Here is an 18189-nt window from a genome sequence, read left to right as displayed (position 1 = left end):
ATTACTAGACGTAGAAATAAAATATTAGTGAGATTAGTAAAGTTAATTATCTTGGGAGATGTACCAAAGGGAAAGAAAAAGTAATAATTGGGCCTTTAGTACCCAAAAGGGCCGAAACAGTAAAAGCCTTTTACGAAGGAGCTTCACATATCCCACATCGGAAGACTGAGAGAGTTTGATAGTGGAGACTCCAGTATAAATACACTACACTCTCTTCACTATCATATCACGCAGCCATGTGGTGAGCACAAAGCGAACTATAAAAGAAAATCGAATCTTCAGTTGGATTATGATGCGATCATTTAATGATTTATGCTCACTGTTTTTTTTGTTATATATATATTTTTCTTTGTCAGATTTTATCCGTAATATTTTTGGTTTGGGATTTTTTTGAGATTTAATTAATTTATAAGATAACAGATAACGAGATACAAAAGTGTTAAATTTCCATATCTTTAGACCGATTCCATATCCTTAGACCGACTTGACTTGACGTTTCCCTTTTTGTTTGTTTGTTGCGATTCCTAGCGATGCTCAGCTCGTGTGTATATATATGAAGCCCTCGGAGGTCCTCGACTGTATTTGGTCAAATTAGAGAGAGACAGACAAGAAGACAAATGTTGTTGAAAAGACATCGCTCGAGTGAAAACCAAACAACAAAAAGACATCGTTGCTCCAGCGAGGCATTGCTGCTACCACTCCATTTTGTAGAGCTCATCCTGGAGAGGCTTCCTGTGAAATCTCTCCTAAGATTCAAGTCTGTATCCAACAAGTGGAAATCGACAATCGAGTCCCGGTATTTCCAAGACCAATGGTTTCTCCGTCGTAAGAAATCACGAGGTCCAGATGTCCTTTGCGTAGCCATTGGTGATGATTATTATAATAATATTAATCAAGGTTATTACGAAGCAGCTCCAAGGGATACAGTTTTGTTGGGGTCTTCCGTAGTTTCTAAGATCAGGCTCCCTATTACAAACATGATGCTCTGCCATGGTAGTTGTGACGGTCTTCTATGCAGTTATTGTTCTTACACTCCTAGTGTCATGATCAATCCCGCCACGAGATGGCAACAAAGTTTTCCTCTTTCCAACTACCAACAGCTCTGCATCGACATGGTCGACAAAAAGCAGTATCTCTTCCCAATGCCTAAGCTTGGATTTGGCAAAGACAAGTTTAGGGGCACTTACAAGCCGGTATGGTTGTATAATTTATCCGAATTTGGACTAGAAAACGTTACAACTTGTGAAGTTTTCGATTTTAGCAAAAACGCTTGGAGGTACGTTGTCCCTGCTTCTCCTTATAAGATAAATGATGTCAGTTATCCTGTGCACTTTGATGGGTCACTTTACTGGCTCACCCTTTGCGAAGAAACTAAGGTGTTATCTTTCGATCTTCACACTGAAACTTTTCAAGTCATCTGTAAAGCCCCCTTTCCTCGCTCAAGTGACCGTTTCAAGTCTCTAAACTACATCATGTGCATCCTCGACAATCGCTTGGGCGTATCCGAGAAGAAGGGGACAACCCAAGTGATATGGTCGTTAGATTCTTCAGGCGGCAACAAGACATGGAAGAAACTGTGTTCGATAGATTACGCAAAAACTTTGTTTGGGGTGAAACCCATCCACCCGTTGGCACCAATTGAAATTCTTGACGAGAATAAGTTATTGCTTCAAGATAATGATTACTTGGTGATGCATGATCTCCATACCAAATCTTATGATTCACTCTTAGAACCTGAACCCATTGAATATCCTGTTTCTTATTTTCAAAGTTTATTTTCTGTTTCATCAAACTAATCACCTTGTTTTATTTACCTACTTTTGTACCAATGTAAATTTTTTAAAACATTTTTTGCATTTGAATTTACCAATGGTTTTGTTTTAGGCTTCTAGTTGTCGAATTTTCTTTGATTTTTGGCTATGTTAATGCATGGTGTACGAGAGGATTGGAATATGAAAAAATGTTATAAGAAGCGGTTCAAGAGAGACAAGTCAAAGTGACTTCACTGAAATGGATGGAGTATATGTAAATTCATTAAGGAATTGAAAGAGACGAAAAGAAGTGTCACTGATGTTCAAAACCTTCACACACTCGAACTACATAAATAAATATCAGAAAAACTGTTAGTTTCTTTAAATGTTCCAAAGCGTATGACCTCTTCGAATATTCATTCACCGTTCACCAACCAAAGTTTGACCTTCAGATTCCTCCACTTCATCACATATAGTTGTGTTAGCAAAGTTCTAAACATTTATTTTATTTTTAGGATACCTTTTTCCAGAAATCAGAGTATTCATCAATTTGAATTAAGATGTCCGTGCCAAAACTAACGAAGATTAATTATGCTGAATTAGCTACGGAAGGTTGTTAATCCTTTGTGGTTACTGTTCAGAAACCTAAACACAAACCTAATAAGCTTTGGTTCTTGGACAATTACCTCTAGTTACATTCCCTTATAGCTAATCTATATCCAAACTAAAAATCATTCAAAAGGGTCAACATTAGCTTCTGTTCCAAGGGTCGTCATTAGCTTCGATCATTGAGTTCATCTCGGTCTATAAACCGCTCCAACATCTCTTTGTCTTTCAGAACCAAGCAATCCTCAGCTTTTCCAAACCAGTCATACCGGTGCTTTGCTACGTAGTCATACACTGAGTCTCTCAGAGGAGTGGGAACTATGGAGAAAGCGTTCAATGCTGAATAAGGCAGAGGTAAGTACGATACCACTCGGAGTGCAGCTGCATAGTATCAATAGATGCAGAATCAAAAAGGTCAAATCCATGTTTTGGTTATTGATCTATGAATTATATAGTAATGAGTGACATCCAAAAGCATATTAACCAAACGTTTACTAATGAGTATACATCCAATAGCTCAAAACTAATATCATATGGAATCCATAAAACAAGTCCGGCATACTCAAACTGGGCGAAGTTCATCTGTTGGTAAGTTAAAAAGACCTACTTCTCAGTGCAGATGTTTTCAGCTGAATGTGAAACTTGAAAGCATTTTGTATTAAAAGAAGATTTACATACCGGTTGATGCCTGATGGTAATACCCGAGACCTTCAATGAAGAGAAAACGCTTCTGAACATCCTCTCTAGTAACACCACTCACTTCTAGATAAGGCTCAGCTGCTTTAGACTGAAGGCAACAGAACTTGATCTTCCTGTACTTATCAGCTTTGATTATCCACTTCACACCTACCATTGAACACAATTACTCAGATACAAATTAAACAATTCAATCTAGAACACAATCCTTCTTAGAATCCTAAAAATCCTCTAGCACAATTACTCCAAACCAATGCTAATTACAAAAACATTTCCTCTTCAAGAAGAAGATGTTTCAAATTTTCTAACTACAAAATATCTATAGTTTTTAAGTCAAATCAATGTGATAAGAACAACGAACACTGCAAAATTAATCGAATCGGAAAGAACCTAAAATCCCAAACCTGTTGTTTCCCAATTTTTGCCGAAGAAGACTACAAATCAAAGCGAGACTAGACCAAGACCAGATCAATAGACTGACTCAATCAATAAACCTCTAAAACGATCCTTGAGGAAACGGCTTGGTTCTATTCTAAGCTAAAAGAGAGAAATGGTACCTCCATGGCAAAGATGACAGACTCCGTCGTACACAACGACACGTGGCTGGAGGCTACCAGGCATAATCGCCGGAATCGAAGTCGGCGAATCAGTTGGGTCCGAGTACGCAATAGCTTCATCGGCGTCAATGTCAGCCGTCGTACGGGAAATAGCTCCGGGAGACAAAGTCGGCGACGGAGTAGAGAAGTAAACCGATCGACGGTGGAGAAAACTTCCCAGGATAGACCTGGGTCTCAAAATCCGAAGCGCCTTCGTCAACATTCTAGAAATCTTCTTCGCATTTTGCTTTTTTTTTTTCTTTTTTTTTTTTTTTCTGGGCAAAGAAAGAAACAGTAAAGAGGCGTTCAACTAAGAAAGAACTGTACTTTGCTTGAGCTCCAAGTCGGGCGAAAGGTTCAATGCAAAATAACTTATGGGCTTATATTTTTCTCAAATATTGGGCCTAACTGATGGCAACTTAAGCCCACTTGGCTAAAAAATACGACAGTGCCGAGGAAGCGAGTGCGTGTATTTTCAACTCCTACGAGAGAAGGTACAAAAAGAATCTGAATATAAGAACTGTGCTAGTGCTTATATTTGTAAGAATGAGGGAGCAAAGCTTAAGAAAAAAGTTAGAACGATGGCAAAAAAAGCATCTACTGAAGAAAAATGATGGATGTGTCAGTTTCTGCTGTTCTCTGGGTGCTCCGAGACTGTTTCCATAGACCTCTCTCTGCTGATTCTGGTTCAACATCAGTTTCTAGTGGCTAGTGTAACTGCAAGACAACAGAGATTTTTAACCCAAACTAAGATGCCGTTTTCAAATGAACAATGTATACTTTTCCTCAAGCTGTTTAGATCTGTATGTGGGGTGTAGAACAACAAACCCAAAGCTCTCTATATGCGTTCACTGATAATAAGTATTATAAGCTCTTCACGCCACTTCAATTTCTCCTTCTGTATATGATGTGAAGCACAAGATTTAGTTAGCTTTCTGAATCTGTGTTATGATGACCCAAAATTATCACAATGAAGAGAGAAGGGAGACTAGGTTGTCTAACCGGGAAGGCGGACAGCCAAGTTTGCTTGTTCATCCGCATCAGCGTTCAAATTCTGTAAAAAAAAGTGCCAACAATGGCAGAAACTCACATTACGAAAAGGGAAGGGAGGAATCTTGCTCTCAAGCACTAGATGAGAACTATGAGAGATATCATTCATTTACACCGAAAGAGGGAAACGCACATGGACACATACCCTTAGTACATGACTGATCTCGAAAGAGACACATTTATCGCAAAGTTGTTTTGCTTCCTTGTGGAGCTTCGCGAGTACCTCATGGTTTACCTTCCATTTACCTTTGATCTGTTGTTCGAGCATTGACAAAATGAGAAGAGACTAGCATAATCAAATTACCTAATTACACAAAGATATTCAAAATTTCATAGACAAACCTGCATACACACCAGCTTGGAGTCACCTTTCACTTTAATTTTCTTGTAACCTTTCTCAACAGCATACTTCAATCCTAGGATTAACGCATGGTATTCTGCTGCATTGTTTGTGGCAATTCCTAAACCTTGACGCAGTCTACAAATCTGTTGTCAAAGAAAATTCATAAAGTTAGATACAGAACTGAAATCTTCAATTAGTAACAGTGATTCAAAAACGATACATACCAAGCTTCCGTCCTCAGTTTTCAGTACCGCTGCTGCGCCAGAGAGACCGGGATTTCCCTTTGATGCACCATCAAATTCAATAAAGCAAGTTTCCTACCATAAGAGTAGAAAGAGAAACATACCAACTTGAGCAAAAAAAAGATGCATCCAGTCCACTGAAACTACAGTATAATGATAAATACAAATAATCACAACTCACTTCTAAGGAATTATTAGCAAGCTTTTCCAAAGATTCAACTGACATAGAAGCTGATGGAAGCTGATCCTGGAAACAAAAATAATACTTAACAATGAGCTTAGTCGCTTTGTCTCATAATCACTAAACTTCAAAAACTCTTGTTATTATAGCTTACTGTTTCGTTGTCTTGAATTCTATCTTTCGACTTCATCTCTGAGGTATCTTTTTCTTCAGATACTTTGACATTAGGCTCCTAGAGAAGAAGTTTAAAAGGGAGACAGTTACCAACTCTACAGTTCAAACCTCACACACAGTATACATTATTACGACAGTTGCAGATAGTGGATCAGTATACAGTATTATTAATACCTGAAAAAGACATGGCGTGAGAGCACCAAAGATATCATCTTTCAAGTCTGAAGCTCTAATACTGTAGAGTGGTTTCTTCATCCCAACAGAAGAAAGATACTCCTCTGCGTCTTTCGGCAACGAGTATCCTTTATAAACACTAACCGGAGGATCAAACACCTGCCGTTATAAACAAACAAGAAACAACCATTTCTATCATATTCCCATCCAAGAGAAACTATATAATATACACAAGATATGTATACTCACAGAAGATCCAACTTGAGCTTGACAATCACTCAAATCCTTGTAAATTCCAATAACATCACCCTTCCGAACAACGAAAAACGCGTCCTTTTCTTTATCCGCAACAGAAACAACGGTTGAAGAAGACATCTTGGATTTACCAGACTTTGATCTCGAGGAAAAGAAATGAACTTTAGATAGTCCAAAGGCAGGCTTTAAACAGGATTTTGAAGGCGTATGGAAGAAGCATTGGTTCCATGGAATTTGAGAAGTGACATAGCTAGATCTCTTAAGTATCCCCAAGGAAATGTATGAACGCGCATGAGACAAGCAGTTCATTACAATGTAGTCGCCACACTGTTAAAAAGGACACAACTTTAGAGATAAGCTGCTTCAGAGAGATAAGAAAAATTGTAAGATGTTAAAAACGCCAAAATCAAAACTTGAAGAAGTCAAAAGTTCTCGAGAGTTCAATAGATTTATGAGAGGTTTCTGGCGAACCAAGAGAGAAATTGAAAACCCGAGAATGCATCGAAGAAATCAGATAGAGAAAGCATGAACTGGGAGCAGGATTGAGTGAGAAAACTAATTCGTAAAGTCAAATTCAAAATCTTACCAAGCACACAAAGGGGGGACTCGAATCTCTCGATGAATTGATCAGTTACTAATGCTAAAAACTGTGGCTGAGCTCTTTCCGGTGGAGAAGGAACTCGGTGGGTTTAAGGTGGGTTTTGCTCTCAATTCATCAAGGTTAGGGGTCAATGGTCGATTTTGATTTAGGCATCGTCAATGTGTATTAAATAGATATATATTTAAATAATGTTGAAATTGAACAAATAGGTTTCGTGGTGTAGTTGGTTATCACGTCAGTCTAACACACTGAAGGTCTCCGGTTCGAACCCGGGCGAAGCCATTTAATTTTAATTTTAATTTTTTAAGTTTGATCTTTTAATTTTCTTACAAATAAATGAATAATCAAAAAGGGCTTAATGAACCTAAAAATAGGACCCAATAAAAATGCAATTCCATGAGACCCGTACGTTAGTGGTATAATCTTTGGTTCTGATTTGTACTTTTTTTTTCTTGTTTCTGGTCATTGTTAATTTGTTATGATCAGTGTCGATGTCAACCTACTAGTACAATTGCAAAATTCTTCACGTGATAATTACGGAGAAAAAAAACGACAGTGATAGGAGTTAAAAAATCATTTTGTTCTTACTTGATAATAATTCAAAAACAAAGACACTTTTTTTTTTGTTCCTTTACTTTTGTGTGGTTTCAAAAGTTGCTCTTAGTACATCTACTCGTGAGTCATCAGCATCTTCTCCAACGTACATTATTACACTATTAGTGTAAACGACAAGTCTCGACAAGTCTCCACAAGTCTAGGACCATCCAAGATTAAAACCACCCAAGGAAAGGTTCTCAACGAAATAGGGGAAAAAAACAAAGAAATGTATATGCTCCTATATCTTATAGATGGGATGCACCATTGAATCAGAATCTCTCAAAGTAACTAAGTCTCTGATGAGCTTAATCTAGAGACAAAGAAAATGAATACGTTTCTGAAGTCACTCATCTTCTTACAAGATTCATGTCTTGCCTTCCTCTCTCTACTGGTAATTATTAAGACCATCTCATAGTTTTTCTTTATGATTACTCGCTCTGTTTCTCTGCTCTGAGAATAGTTTCTTCTTTTGTGTGCTGATAAGTTCCATGGAGGGAGTTCTGAAGATGTAGCTGCAGCTCCAAAGAAGCTTGAAGCCACCATAAACGGTGTGAAGATAAGTATCGACACGACATGGACACGACGATTGAGGAGTTTGCTCATAGTTCCCATTTTCAAGTATTTGGTGGCTTTTTGTTTGATAATCTCCGTCTTAGTTTTCGTAGAGGGTATATACATGAACCTTGTAGTGCTTTACGTCAAGTTGTTTAAGCGAAAACCCGAAAAAATCTACAAATGGGAGCCGATGCCGGAGGACATCGAGCTCGGACATGAGACATACCCCATGGTTCTTGTACAAATCCCAATGTACAACGAAAAAGAGGTATATATATATATACATGTACTTTTCTATGTTATATTATGGACGTACAGACTCATTAAGTTTTTCAGAAACTAATTAATTGACAACAATATAACGATATTCAGGGTTTTTATATACTATACATTGTATTTGTACACATTTATAAATGCAAGATTCCTAACATGTTGTTAACTCGCAGGTCCTTCATTTATCTATAGGTGCTGCATGTAGACTAATATGGCCGATGGACCGCCTAATTATTCAAGTTTTAGATGATTCCACTGATCAAACCATCAAGGTCTTGCTGCTAAGCAATTCTAATCGATTTATTGGAGACATATATATATACATATATATATATATGTATTAATTTAAGATAACTAATGTGAAGAGAATTGAATTTCAGGAGCTGGTGAACACAGAGTGTGCAAAATGGGAAAGCAAAGGCGTAAATATTAAGTGTGAGAGGAGAGACAACAGAAATGGCTACAAAGCCGGAGCTCTTAAACAAGGCATGAATCACAACTACGTGAAGCTATGCAACTATGTTGTCATCTTCGACGCAGACTTTCAACCGGAGCCTGATTACCTCCAACGCTCTGTCCCCTTTCTCGTTCACAACCCTGAGGTCGCTCTAGTTCAAGCCCGATGGAGATTCAGTACGTTGATTATGGTAGAAAATTTAACATATCTATTGATATATATATATTAACAACTAGCTAAAGACTATAAATATTTGTAAATTTTCAACTCAAAACCAATGGGAAATAAATGTTGTAACTTAGACCAAATTTAGAGTGAGTGGGATTGCTAATGCTCCCCTCACAATAAAAAGTCTTTTACCCCATATTCATTTAGACCAAATCCACTCTAAGGTCGAATACTAATTTTTGATCGACAAAGCGATTTGACATTGAAATAAAATTCATAATTATTTATTTATCTCATAAGTGAAAATAGTTGGTTATAATAATTTTAACGACTTATTCTGTCCTACGTAACAATATGTACACATTAGTCCTTTACATATTTCGGCATAATTAAAAATCCTAACTAAGTCTATTGTCAAACTTAGTGATTGTGTGTGTGTGATCACAGTGAACGCAAACAAGTGCTTGATGACGAGGATGCAAGAGGTGTCCCTCAACTACCACTTCATGGCAGAGCAAGAATCTGGATCCACTAGACATGCCTTCTTTAGCTTCAATGGTGCATTTCTTTATGATTTTAAATATCCGATGTATTCTTTAATTTTATTACATAAATCTGGTTTGGTGTATCTCTTTCAGGAACTGCTGGTGTATGGAGAATGGCGGCAATGGAAGAAGCTGGAGGATGGCATGACCGGACCACCGTAGAGGACATGGACTTGGCAGTTCGGGCTGGTCTACTCGGCTGGAAATTTGTCTTCCTCAATGACCTCACGGTAGATTTTCATATATCCTTGCCTATATAAATTGTAAATACTCATCGCATCTTGTATGCATTATATATGTAGATACCCCACATCGGTTAGATATCCAACATTTCGTAGTGCTTTGTAAAGCTACATGATAGACACGCACAACTTTTTGAACGAAAGTTTTTGTGGTAGATTTTAATGAATTTGGTTATGGACCTAGTTTGTGATGTTGTTCATACCAGTGAACTCTCTGGTAGTGATGCATTCACATGTGTTGCTATCAAAATAATTAGCTTATAATCATTAAATTATGTCTATTGACACTGACTTTGTAGGTGAAAAGCGAGCTACCAAGCAAATATAAGGCTTTTAGATTCCAGCAACATCGATGGTCTTGTGGTCCAGCTAATCTCTTCAGGAAAATGATTATGGAGATTATTCGCAATAAGGTCCATCCTCTATATGTTTCAATCTTAACAAAAACGTGCCCACTGTTTTTTTTTGGTCTCACATGCCCAGCTACTTTGTTTTTTTGTCTATCGTGTTACAATATGTATAGACAAACATGCCATGTGATGTGAGGCTGACGTACATTTTATTTTGTTTTGATTGGTCACTTATCTATCAATGATGGGATTGGTTTTTTCTTTTGTTATGTTTTAACTAATCGCCAAATCAGCTGATGGGTTAGAAATTCGTTTTGGTTCAATCTAGTATTATTTGGTTCGTGTTAATTAAACCAAGTCGTAGTAAAGATTGATTGTTTTCTTTTATTCCTTTAAGCAAATATAATTAACAGTAGTGAGTAGACTGTAGACATCTAACCTTAAGTTACAAATCTATGTGATAATGAGCAGAGAGTGACGATTTGGAAGAAGTTGTATATGATGTATAGCTTCTTTTTCTTACGGAAGATCATAGTCCACTGCTTCACTTTCTTCTTCTACTGTGTTATTCTTCCTACAAGTGTCTTCTTTCCTGAAGTCAACATTCCAGCCTGGTCAACTTTCTACGTTCCCTCTATGATCACTCTCTGCATCGTCATTGCGACACCAAGGTTTGTGCTACTTTGTTTAAATATTATATGCACTAGGTAAATGCGTGGTACATAATGGGTTTATTATATTTTTGAAAATTTATATAAATAATATATTACTATATTTGACTGTAGTATAGTAAAATTGTATCAAACAAATTTATCAAAAAATTTAGTAATTATGTATATATAATATTCCTTATTCCAAAGTTTAAAGCAATATAAATAGAAGATATATATATATATATATACAACTATAAATTTAGCTAACAAATATAATAAAAATATATTAAAAGTTAAAAGATATTTATCTTTAAAGATAAATAAATTAGTGGGAGAATGAAGTTTTTAATAATTATTGGGTAGGAGTTACATTTGAGTTAAATGTAGTTTTTTTTTGTGTGAAATGAGTTAAATGTAGATTTATACATGACTTTAAATGCAAATTAATTAAAAATATATATTTTAATATGTTTTAAAAATTTTCAATACTAAGTGGCCCAATCAAAACTTACACATGATTTGGTTATTTGTTGATATAAACTCACACATAATAACTTAAATTCATATTATTTTGCAAGTGAAAAACTAAATTATTTTTCTTTTCAAATTATTCAATCTAACTCTTTTTTTAAACCCCAAAGATAACTTCTATCTTTTTGTTTTTTTTAGGTTTTTATTATTATTATTATTTATAATTTTCACTCATCAATTTAAATTCTAGTGCTAGATTTCAAACCAATGGTTTCATCTTTAGAGTATTTAACTAAATGGTATTTAAAAAAAATTAGATTCTATTCTACATTTCACTCCATTTAAATTTGATTGCTAGTTTTCATTGTAATGATTTCATTATATTTTTCCATTTTAACAAAATTAATTTATTTTTGATGATTTTTTTATTTCATTTTGCTTTAATTTTAAAGACCAATTTTTTAATTAAGTTTTTTTTTGTTTTCAAAAACATCAAATCTTAGTTAAAATAAATATTATAACGATCTTTAACGATGTTTACATACTTATCTATTGGATCGCAAAGATGATAGTAAATTCAAAATGAATTACAAATATTTATTTGAGATAATAAAAAAAATATGTTAGAAAATTTTATTAAATTTGTTTGATAAATGGATTACGATAAATTATTGTAATAAAATTAATACACTAATATGTTAGAAAATAAACATAATAGATAATAGAGAATTAGAGATGAATCCTTTTCAGCTTCATGACCTTATTATACGGTGAATATAGTAGAAAATATGAAGAAATGATTACTTATAAAGTGGTAAACTAAAATAGATAATGGGAATGAACTTTTTAAAACATCAAAAATAATGCAAGATATATATATATATATATATATATATATATATATATATCATACAAATTCTAAAATTAAAATGTTGAATTAAGCTTTTACTACTACAACAACAACAATTATTATGTGTTTAAATATAATTGAGTGGAGAAATCTAGTTAATGCATAATTTACATGATTTCAGTTGAATGAGAAAAATATAGTAGTTTTTAATTTATTTGTGGTTTAATATAGATTTTTTTTAAGAATTGCATTGCCAAGTGCACTAATAAAGAGAGAGTGAAACCTTAATATATATGATTTTTGAGTTTTTCAGGTCATTCTACCTTGTGATATTTTGGATCTTGTTTGAAAACGTAATGTCTATGCATCGGACAAAGGGTACTTTCATTGGCATACTCGAAGGAGGAAGAGTGAACGAATGGGTTGTAACTGAGAAATTAGGAGATGCTCTTAAGACTAATTTACTTTCTCGGACAAGAAAACCTAGTAACGGACTCCTTGAAAGGTAATAAATTAATTCGCTAAACATATATTATGAACAAACTAGACAAAGAGTTCATACGAGACTTTGGTTGGTTGCAGAGTAAACTTCAAGGAGATAATGGTGGGGACATACATATTGTGTTGTGCTTGCTATGCTCTTGCTTTTGGAAACACATTCCTATATCTCTATCTTTTCATGCAAGCAATTGCTTTTCTTGTTTCCGGTGTTGGCTTTGTTGGAACTTAATCACATTTAAAGATCAATGTTGGCTCCTAATCAATTAGAATTCATGCTTGATTACCCATTCTCAAGCTAATCGTATTAATTAGTCTGATAAATATCTAGATATTTCTAGATATTTTGTGTAGATGCGTTAACATCGGTTGAATATATATTGTGTATTGAATAAGATGATATTATACAGTTTTTGAATATACCATGATCATTTTAGATTCTATGGTGTTCTGGTGGTAATTAGTTTACATTGAAGAATTACGTACGTGACTAAAAAAATCACCCGAGCATGTATTTCTTTGTGTTCATAATTCTCTTCTTGGGAGTTCTGCATATTGAAATCCTTAACTTCCATATATGCTATTTATATATATAGATAATAATATTTTCCAAAATTCAAAGAATATATATCAAGCATCATGTGCATATGGAATGATATCAAGTAGCAACCTCCATCCTCACGACGACCTTATCGTAGAATTGTTTAGAAAGGAGCTCTTCAGCTTTAGCTGGATCACTCGAGAGACCTTCTTATTCATGCTTGAGGTAAGATAACATTTTGAATTTAAATTTTGCAGCACAAGGATAATTGTTTGTTTGAATTTTGCAGAACAAGGATCTCGATCTAAAGGTCCTAGTACATCACACAAGGGTGTCGGTTAAACAAGCATGAGCGAATGGATATAAGAGTTTTTTTTTTCTTTTCAATTATGGTTGTTTGATTATTTTCTTTATGTTTCTGTAGGTCTTATCACTTCTATCGAAACATGAATTTTTTTTTTCAACCAAACATTAAATAAATTAAAAGATAACTCCAAGATTGGTTGTCTAAACAGGAGGGTAAGAGTTTACAAAAGAAGTTTCGGAAATTAGCGATCTTGAAGAACGGGCAAGACTATCTGCCCTGACGTTGGACACATGAGGAATCCTGGTCAAGGTGAAAGAATGGAAGGAAGAGCGGAGCAAAGAGAAATCTGCCATCAGGTTCGAGAAAGCGGGCCAATCATCGGGCAACTGCACTATCGCAACTAACTCTGCACAATCCGTCTCTTATGCGTGACAGTCAACCCCAACCACCAACATAGATTCCATAGCCCAGATCAGAGTTTGTAACTCCACATGTAGTGGGGTAGGGCCACATCGCTTTTTATGCATAAATACTAACTAATGGTAATGAATTGTAAAATACAAAAAAAAATTGAAAGTATATAAACTTATGGATTACTATTGGTTCATAAATGTGAATAAAATAATTTTGGTGGATGTTAAATATATTAAAAAGGTGCTGAGGGTGTGTTATTTCGTATTTAGTTATATTGGGGTATTAAGTAATAAACCCTATGACGAAAGTTAGGGCTGGACAATTGGGTAACCCGTTCGGGTTCGGGTATTACCCATTCGGGTTTGCGCAAACGGGTTTAGAAAAATAGAATCCATTGGATATTTTTAGATATATGGGTTCGGTTCGATTTGGGTACTATCGGGTTCGGGTCAGTTTGGGTTACAAATTTTAGAACCCGATTAGTACCCGAACGACCGGGTACCCAAAAAAATATAATTAAATTTAAATAAATTTAGTTAAATTTTGACTTACATAACAAAATATTTTAGATATTTTGATTATTTTTGATATTTAGGTATAAAACTAAATGAAATATTCAAAATTATAATCAAAATTTTGGGGTAATTGCATTATATTAATGATAAATATTATAAATATGTTTATATGTTCGGGTTTAATGGGTACCCAAACGGGTACCGAGTATTACCCGACTCTAACCCGAACCCACGGATATTAGAAAATAGAACCCAATACAGTTTTATAGACAAACCCGTACCCAACCCGAACCCAGTTTTTCGGGTCGGGTTCCGGGTTGGGTATTCGGATACGGTTTTTATGCCCAAGCCTAGACGAAACCTTTAAATAATAAGCAACAAATAATTTGTAGAGATTTATCTAGAAACTCATCTTTCTCTATGTCTCTTCGATCGTGATCGCGTGGAGTTAGGGAGAAGCTTTTTTTTTTCCTCCACAATTCGGTAACCACTATACTTACGCGATGATCTTTTTGTTTTTGTTTGTTTGTGTGTGTAAATTTCGTTTGAGAAATACAATTTCGTATTTTCTGGTTCACTGAATTCCTTTTGTAGTTGGTGGGATGGGGTTTAAATCGCCTTCTTTAAATATATATATTTTTTCGTATCCATGATAAAACTTAGTTAAAAATAATTTCCAAGTGATTTGATCAACTTAACCCTCATATTAGACACGCATTGTGTTTTGTTCTGTGTTTGATATTTTAAGACCTCTAATTTAGTGTTTGATTGGTTTGCTCTGTGTTTGAATTGAGTGCATGTGTAGTTTATGTGCCATAGGGTCTTTAAAAGGGCAGAGACAAATAATTCGTTTTTTTTTATACAACGGGTCAGGCCCAATTTGAGATCATGGTTAGAACACGCTTATCAGCCAAGGCAGCTATGGATGATACGGTTTCATACCTCACTGCTGTGAAGGAAGCATTTCGTGTTGAACCTGCCAAATTTAAGGAATTTCTCAAGATCTTAAATGATTTTAAAAATCATCGGTATGAATTATTTTCAACTTCTAATTATCTTACACTACAAACACACATGCATGCGAAACGATTCCTGATGTTGTTACTATATAAGTCTCTTTGTAGAATGTATAAAGATAGTGGCATTGCAAGGATGACTGAGCTCATTAAAGGGCACCCAAAGCTGCTTCTTGGTCTCAGTGTCTTCCTTCCCAAGGCTAAGACAACCATCCCTGCAGCCAAGGCTAACAAAGTGTTAGGCCAATCTCAAACAATATCCGTCATAAAAGTATCACCGGAGCTAACGACGCTTAATAAGTCTGCTTACTTGGCTTCTTTGAAAGAGGCATTTCGTAATGAATCTGGAAAGTATAATGAATGGCACAATATTTTGAAAGATTTTAAAGCTCACAGGTTTGGAATAATTTCTCTTTTTATGTTTGGTTTTGCTCTTAGTTCTAACTCCCGTTGTGAATTAACTCTGACGTTACTAGCCTCTTTGTAGAATTGATGAGGCTACTGTCATTTCAAGGATGGAGGAGCTCATGAAAAACCACCGGAAGCTTCTTCTCAGTTTCAGCGTCTTCCTTTCAGCTGGGGCTAAGATAACCATCCCTCCCGAGGCTGAACAACATATTACGTCAGCTGGGATGACCATCTCTCCCGAGGCTGAGCAACATATTACATCAGCTGGGGATAAGATGATCATCTCTCCCGAGGTTGAGCAACATATTGTGTCCGATAATAACAAAAGAAAGCGAGCTAAGTGTGATGATCCAGATTATGATCCAGATATTGTGAACAAGCCTAAGGTATAAAATGCTCAAATTATATAAACTATAATACATATATATACCATTTTGATCATTCTTTATTTGCTAACTTGTTGTGAGTCTCCATGGAAGAAGCGAAAAAGAAAAGGAAATAATGTGTCTCCACCAAAGAAAAAGGTAAAACTTAGCAAGCGCACAATCCATTGTAAGAAATGTGGTCAAGCGGGGCACAATTCTCGTTCATGTGACAAGAAAGCTAGTCAGGTTAGTCCTTTTTCATCTTGAGTTCAGTTTGGTGGGGGGACCTACCTGCTCATAGTCATAGCCTTGTTTACTCTGGTGCTGTAAAATGTGTGAGATTGTTGTTGTGATTGTATCTTATGCTGTTACATGGCTGTGTTTCAGGCTGGATCTCTAATGAAATCGTCTCACTCTCGGCGAAACACTCAACAAGTAGAAGACTAGAAGCAAGTGTGAAGACTGTTTTTTTTTGTGTGTGTGGCCTTCTTCATAGTATAAAAAATTGTGAACTCATATTTTACTGTTTGTTTTTGCACTGAAGATGGGTTAAGGTGTTATATACATCAATATCTTGATGGTGTTATACATCATCACCAGTAATGCGTACTCGCATCATTTTCAATAAACTCCAATCACACGAAAAATGCTTCTTTAAACTCTTGTTCTAGTGCGAGAACAAGACACACAGTCAGAAAGACCAAGACAAAGCAGAAGGAACATACATAAAGTCTCATGCGAGAACAAGAGACAGAGAGTCTATTTTTGCGTCTTATCTCACCTCCCTCACTAATTTCGTAAAGCTGGGACAAGCATAATCATAATCCTTTATTTGTACATCATCTTTATCCTCTTGGACAAGAAGTTTATCGCACCATAAACATGATACCACCACCATTGGTCTTCTCGTGGATAAAGTATGTCGGAATACCGTTAGCGTAGAGACGTTGATGCAATATAGGGAGATGAGGGTGAGTCACATTAAAATACTTAGTCAATGAGACAGCAGCATCAGTCATCTTGTCTGTGACCCAAACCTTGATCTTGATCACCCTTGGGCTGTCGTCGTCTCCAACGTGTTCACTACCCACAAGAGTGGTAGAGTTAAGAGATCAAGGGTCACCGGATTGATGATTTGAAACTTAGTATGATGAATGCATGATGAATGCGAATGAACCGACGTGTTTGTAGATGAATCTCTTGTCCTTGAAGACAGCGTACCATTCTTTGCACACCGACTTGGCTCGCATCACATCCTCGATCGGAATCCTTCCAAGTATCTCTTCTTCTACCACCTCAAGAGGCAGCGACGGCCAAAGCTTTTTTGACGAAGCCGCCATGCGAGGACAAACAAACAAACTCTTAAAGTTTCAGTTTTGAACGGTAGATGAAATTGAAGAAACAAAAGAGGAATAATAGTGTAGAAACTAGAACAGAAGGTGAACATAACGATATCTAATGGCGATGCATCTCGTGACGGCGGAGAAGAAAGCTTCGAGAGTAAGAAGATTGATATTACATATGTTATATGTCCCTAACCCAAATCAAAAGGAGAAAATATATAATACTCTACTTTCTGTTTTCTTTCTTTACTTGATGTCATTTTAAATATTTCATATATTTGCAAGCAAGAGTTGAGGGCACTAACGATTAGGTGTATATTCAAATATTTTTATAAACAATTTATTGATGTCGAAGCAAGTCGTTAACTGAGGTTTGCCATGAGGTTTTGTTCATTCATTGTCTATGTTTACTTCAACCGCACGCGCTTATTTAACCAGTTGCTTGTAACTATACTATAGTTTTTCTTATAACAACTTTTTTGGGGATAAATTGTTGTTACTGACTATTGATTATAGTTGGTTAAGCTGTACATTCTAGTTCTACAATGGCTACAAATCTATAATGAAAAAGTTTTCGAATAAGAAAAGCTAAAGAGAGACTACGAAACCAATACTAAGCCATAAGTTGCTAAACATTAATCGCATCAAAACATCTCACTTTTACAATAAATAACCATGAAGTTCCCCACTTTGGAACTCTTTAAAAGTTTTAATCTCCGTGACCCGAATCTTTAAATAAATTTGAAAAATATTCTTATTACTAAGATTAATTGTTCGTCATGTGCTCTCAAAATTTAATTAAAAGGTAAACAATCAAATATGTTTTGGGGAGAGGGGTGTGCCCATTGTAGACTAAGCTTATGTTTTGCCCTCCTTATTCTCTTTTTGCTTAAATGCATACTTCTTTTTTTTGGGCAGAAAATGCGTACTCCAAATATATATTTTAACGTCT

At 35.5% G+C, this 18189-nt stretch overlaps 4 protein-coding genes, 1 non-coding gene and 1 pseudogene across 6 annotated transcripts; 4 read left to right on the top strand and 2 right to left on the bottom strand.

Annotated features, from left to right (window-relative positions):
* The first annotated feature begins 234 nt into the window (after positions 1-234).
* LOC104741101 (F-box protein At1g11270 pseudogene) lies at positions 235-1883 on the top strand (annotated as a pseudogene). The gene has a single exon (XR_015579675.1). The product of XR_015579675.1 is annotated as an F-box protein At1g11270 pseudogene (transcript).
* A 389-nt stretch (positions 1884-2272) lies between these two features.
* Positions 2273-3985, bottom strand: LOC104741099 (uncharacterized). The gene is made up of 3 exons (XM_010461877.2): positions 3611-3985; positions 3036-3203; positions 2273-2738 (listed from the first exon to the last, which is right to left on the bottom strand). Exons 1-3 carry the CDS (start codon positions 3870-3872, stop codon positions 2527-2529), a joined length of 642 nt encoding a protein of 213 aa, XP_010460179.1. The 5' UTR covers positions 3873-3985; the 3' UTR covers positions 2273-2526.
* Positions 3986-4034: 49 nt separating this feature from the next.
* On the bottom strand, positions 4035-6826 carry LOC104741100 (uncharacterized). Its single transcript, XM_010461879.3, has 11 exons — positions 6655-6826; positions 6063-6395; positions 5814-5972; positions 5620-5697; positions 5466-5531; positions 5267-5359; positions 5042-5185; positions 4845-4952; positions 4652-4703; positions 4478-4547; positions 4035-4366 (listed from the first exon to the last, which is right to left on the bottom strand). The coding sequence occupies exons 2-10, from the start codon at positions 6375-6377 to the stop codon at positions 4525-4527; spliced, it is 1038 nt and encodes a 345-aa protein (XP_010460181.2). The 5' UTR covers positions 6378-6395; positions 6655-6826; the 3' UTR covers positions 4035-4366; positions 4478-4524.
* Positions 6827-6877: 51 nt separating this feature from the next.
* Positions 6878-6951, top strand: TRNAV-AAC (transfer RNA valine (anticodon AAC)). Its single transcript has one exon. It is a non-coding gene; the product is annotated as a tRNA-Val (tRNA).
* Positions 6952-7294: 343 nt separating this feature from the next.
* On the top strand, positions 7295-12746 carry LOC104741098 (putative glucomannan 4-beta-mannosyltransferase 10). Its single transcript, XM_010461876.3, has 10 exons — positions 7295-7657; positions 7751-8089; positions 8268-8366; positions 8475-8727; positions 9167-9277; positions 9358-9494; positions 9806-9919; positions 10328-10527; positions 12144-12335; positions 12413-12746. The coding sequence occupies exons 1-10, from the start codon at positions 7592-7594 to the stop codon at positions 12558-12560; spliced, it is 1659 nt and encodes a 552-aa protein (XP_010460178.1). The 5' UTR covers positions 7295-7591; the 3' UTR covers positions 12561-12746.
* A 1757-nt stretch (positions 12747-14503) lies between these two features.
* Positions 14504-16455, top strand: LOC104741097 (paired amphipathic helix protein Sin3-like 1). The gene is made up of 6 exons (XM_087484680.1): positions 14504-14588; positions 14979-15133; positions 15230-15517; positions 15609-15915; positions 16009-16140; positions 16282-16455. Exons 2-6 carry the CDS (start codon positions 14994-14996, stop codon positions 16339-16341), a joined length of 927 nt encoding a protein of 308 aa, XP_087340806.1. The 5' UTR covers positions 14504-14588; positions 14979-14993; the 3' UTR covers positions 16342-16455.
* Positions 16456-18189: the final 1734 nt, after the last annotated feature.

This window comes from Camelina sativa, chromosome 14, assembly GCF_030686135.1.
Source record: "Camelina sativa cultivar CO46 ecotype springtype chromosome 14, ASM3068613v1".
Taxonomy (NCBI): Eukaryota; Viridiplantae; Streptophyta; class Magnoliopsida; order Brassicales; family Brassicaceae; genus Camelina; species Camelina sativa.
The sequence above is the reverse complement of the archived record's forward strand: the minus strand, read 5'-3'. Positions and strand labels throughout refer to the sequence as shown.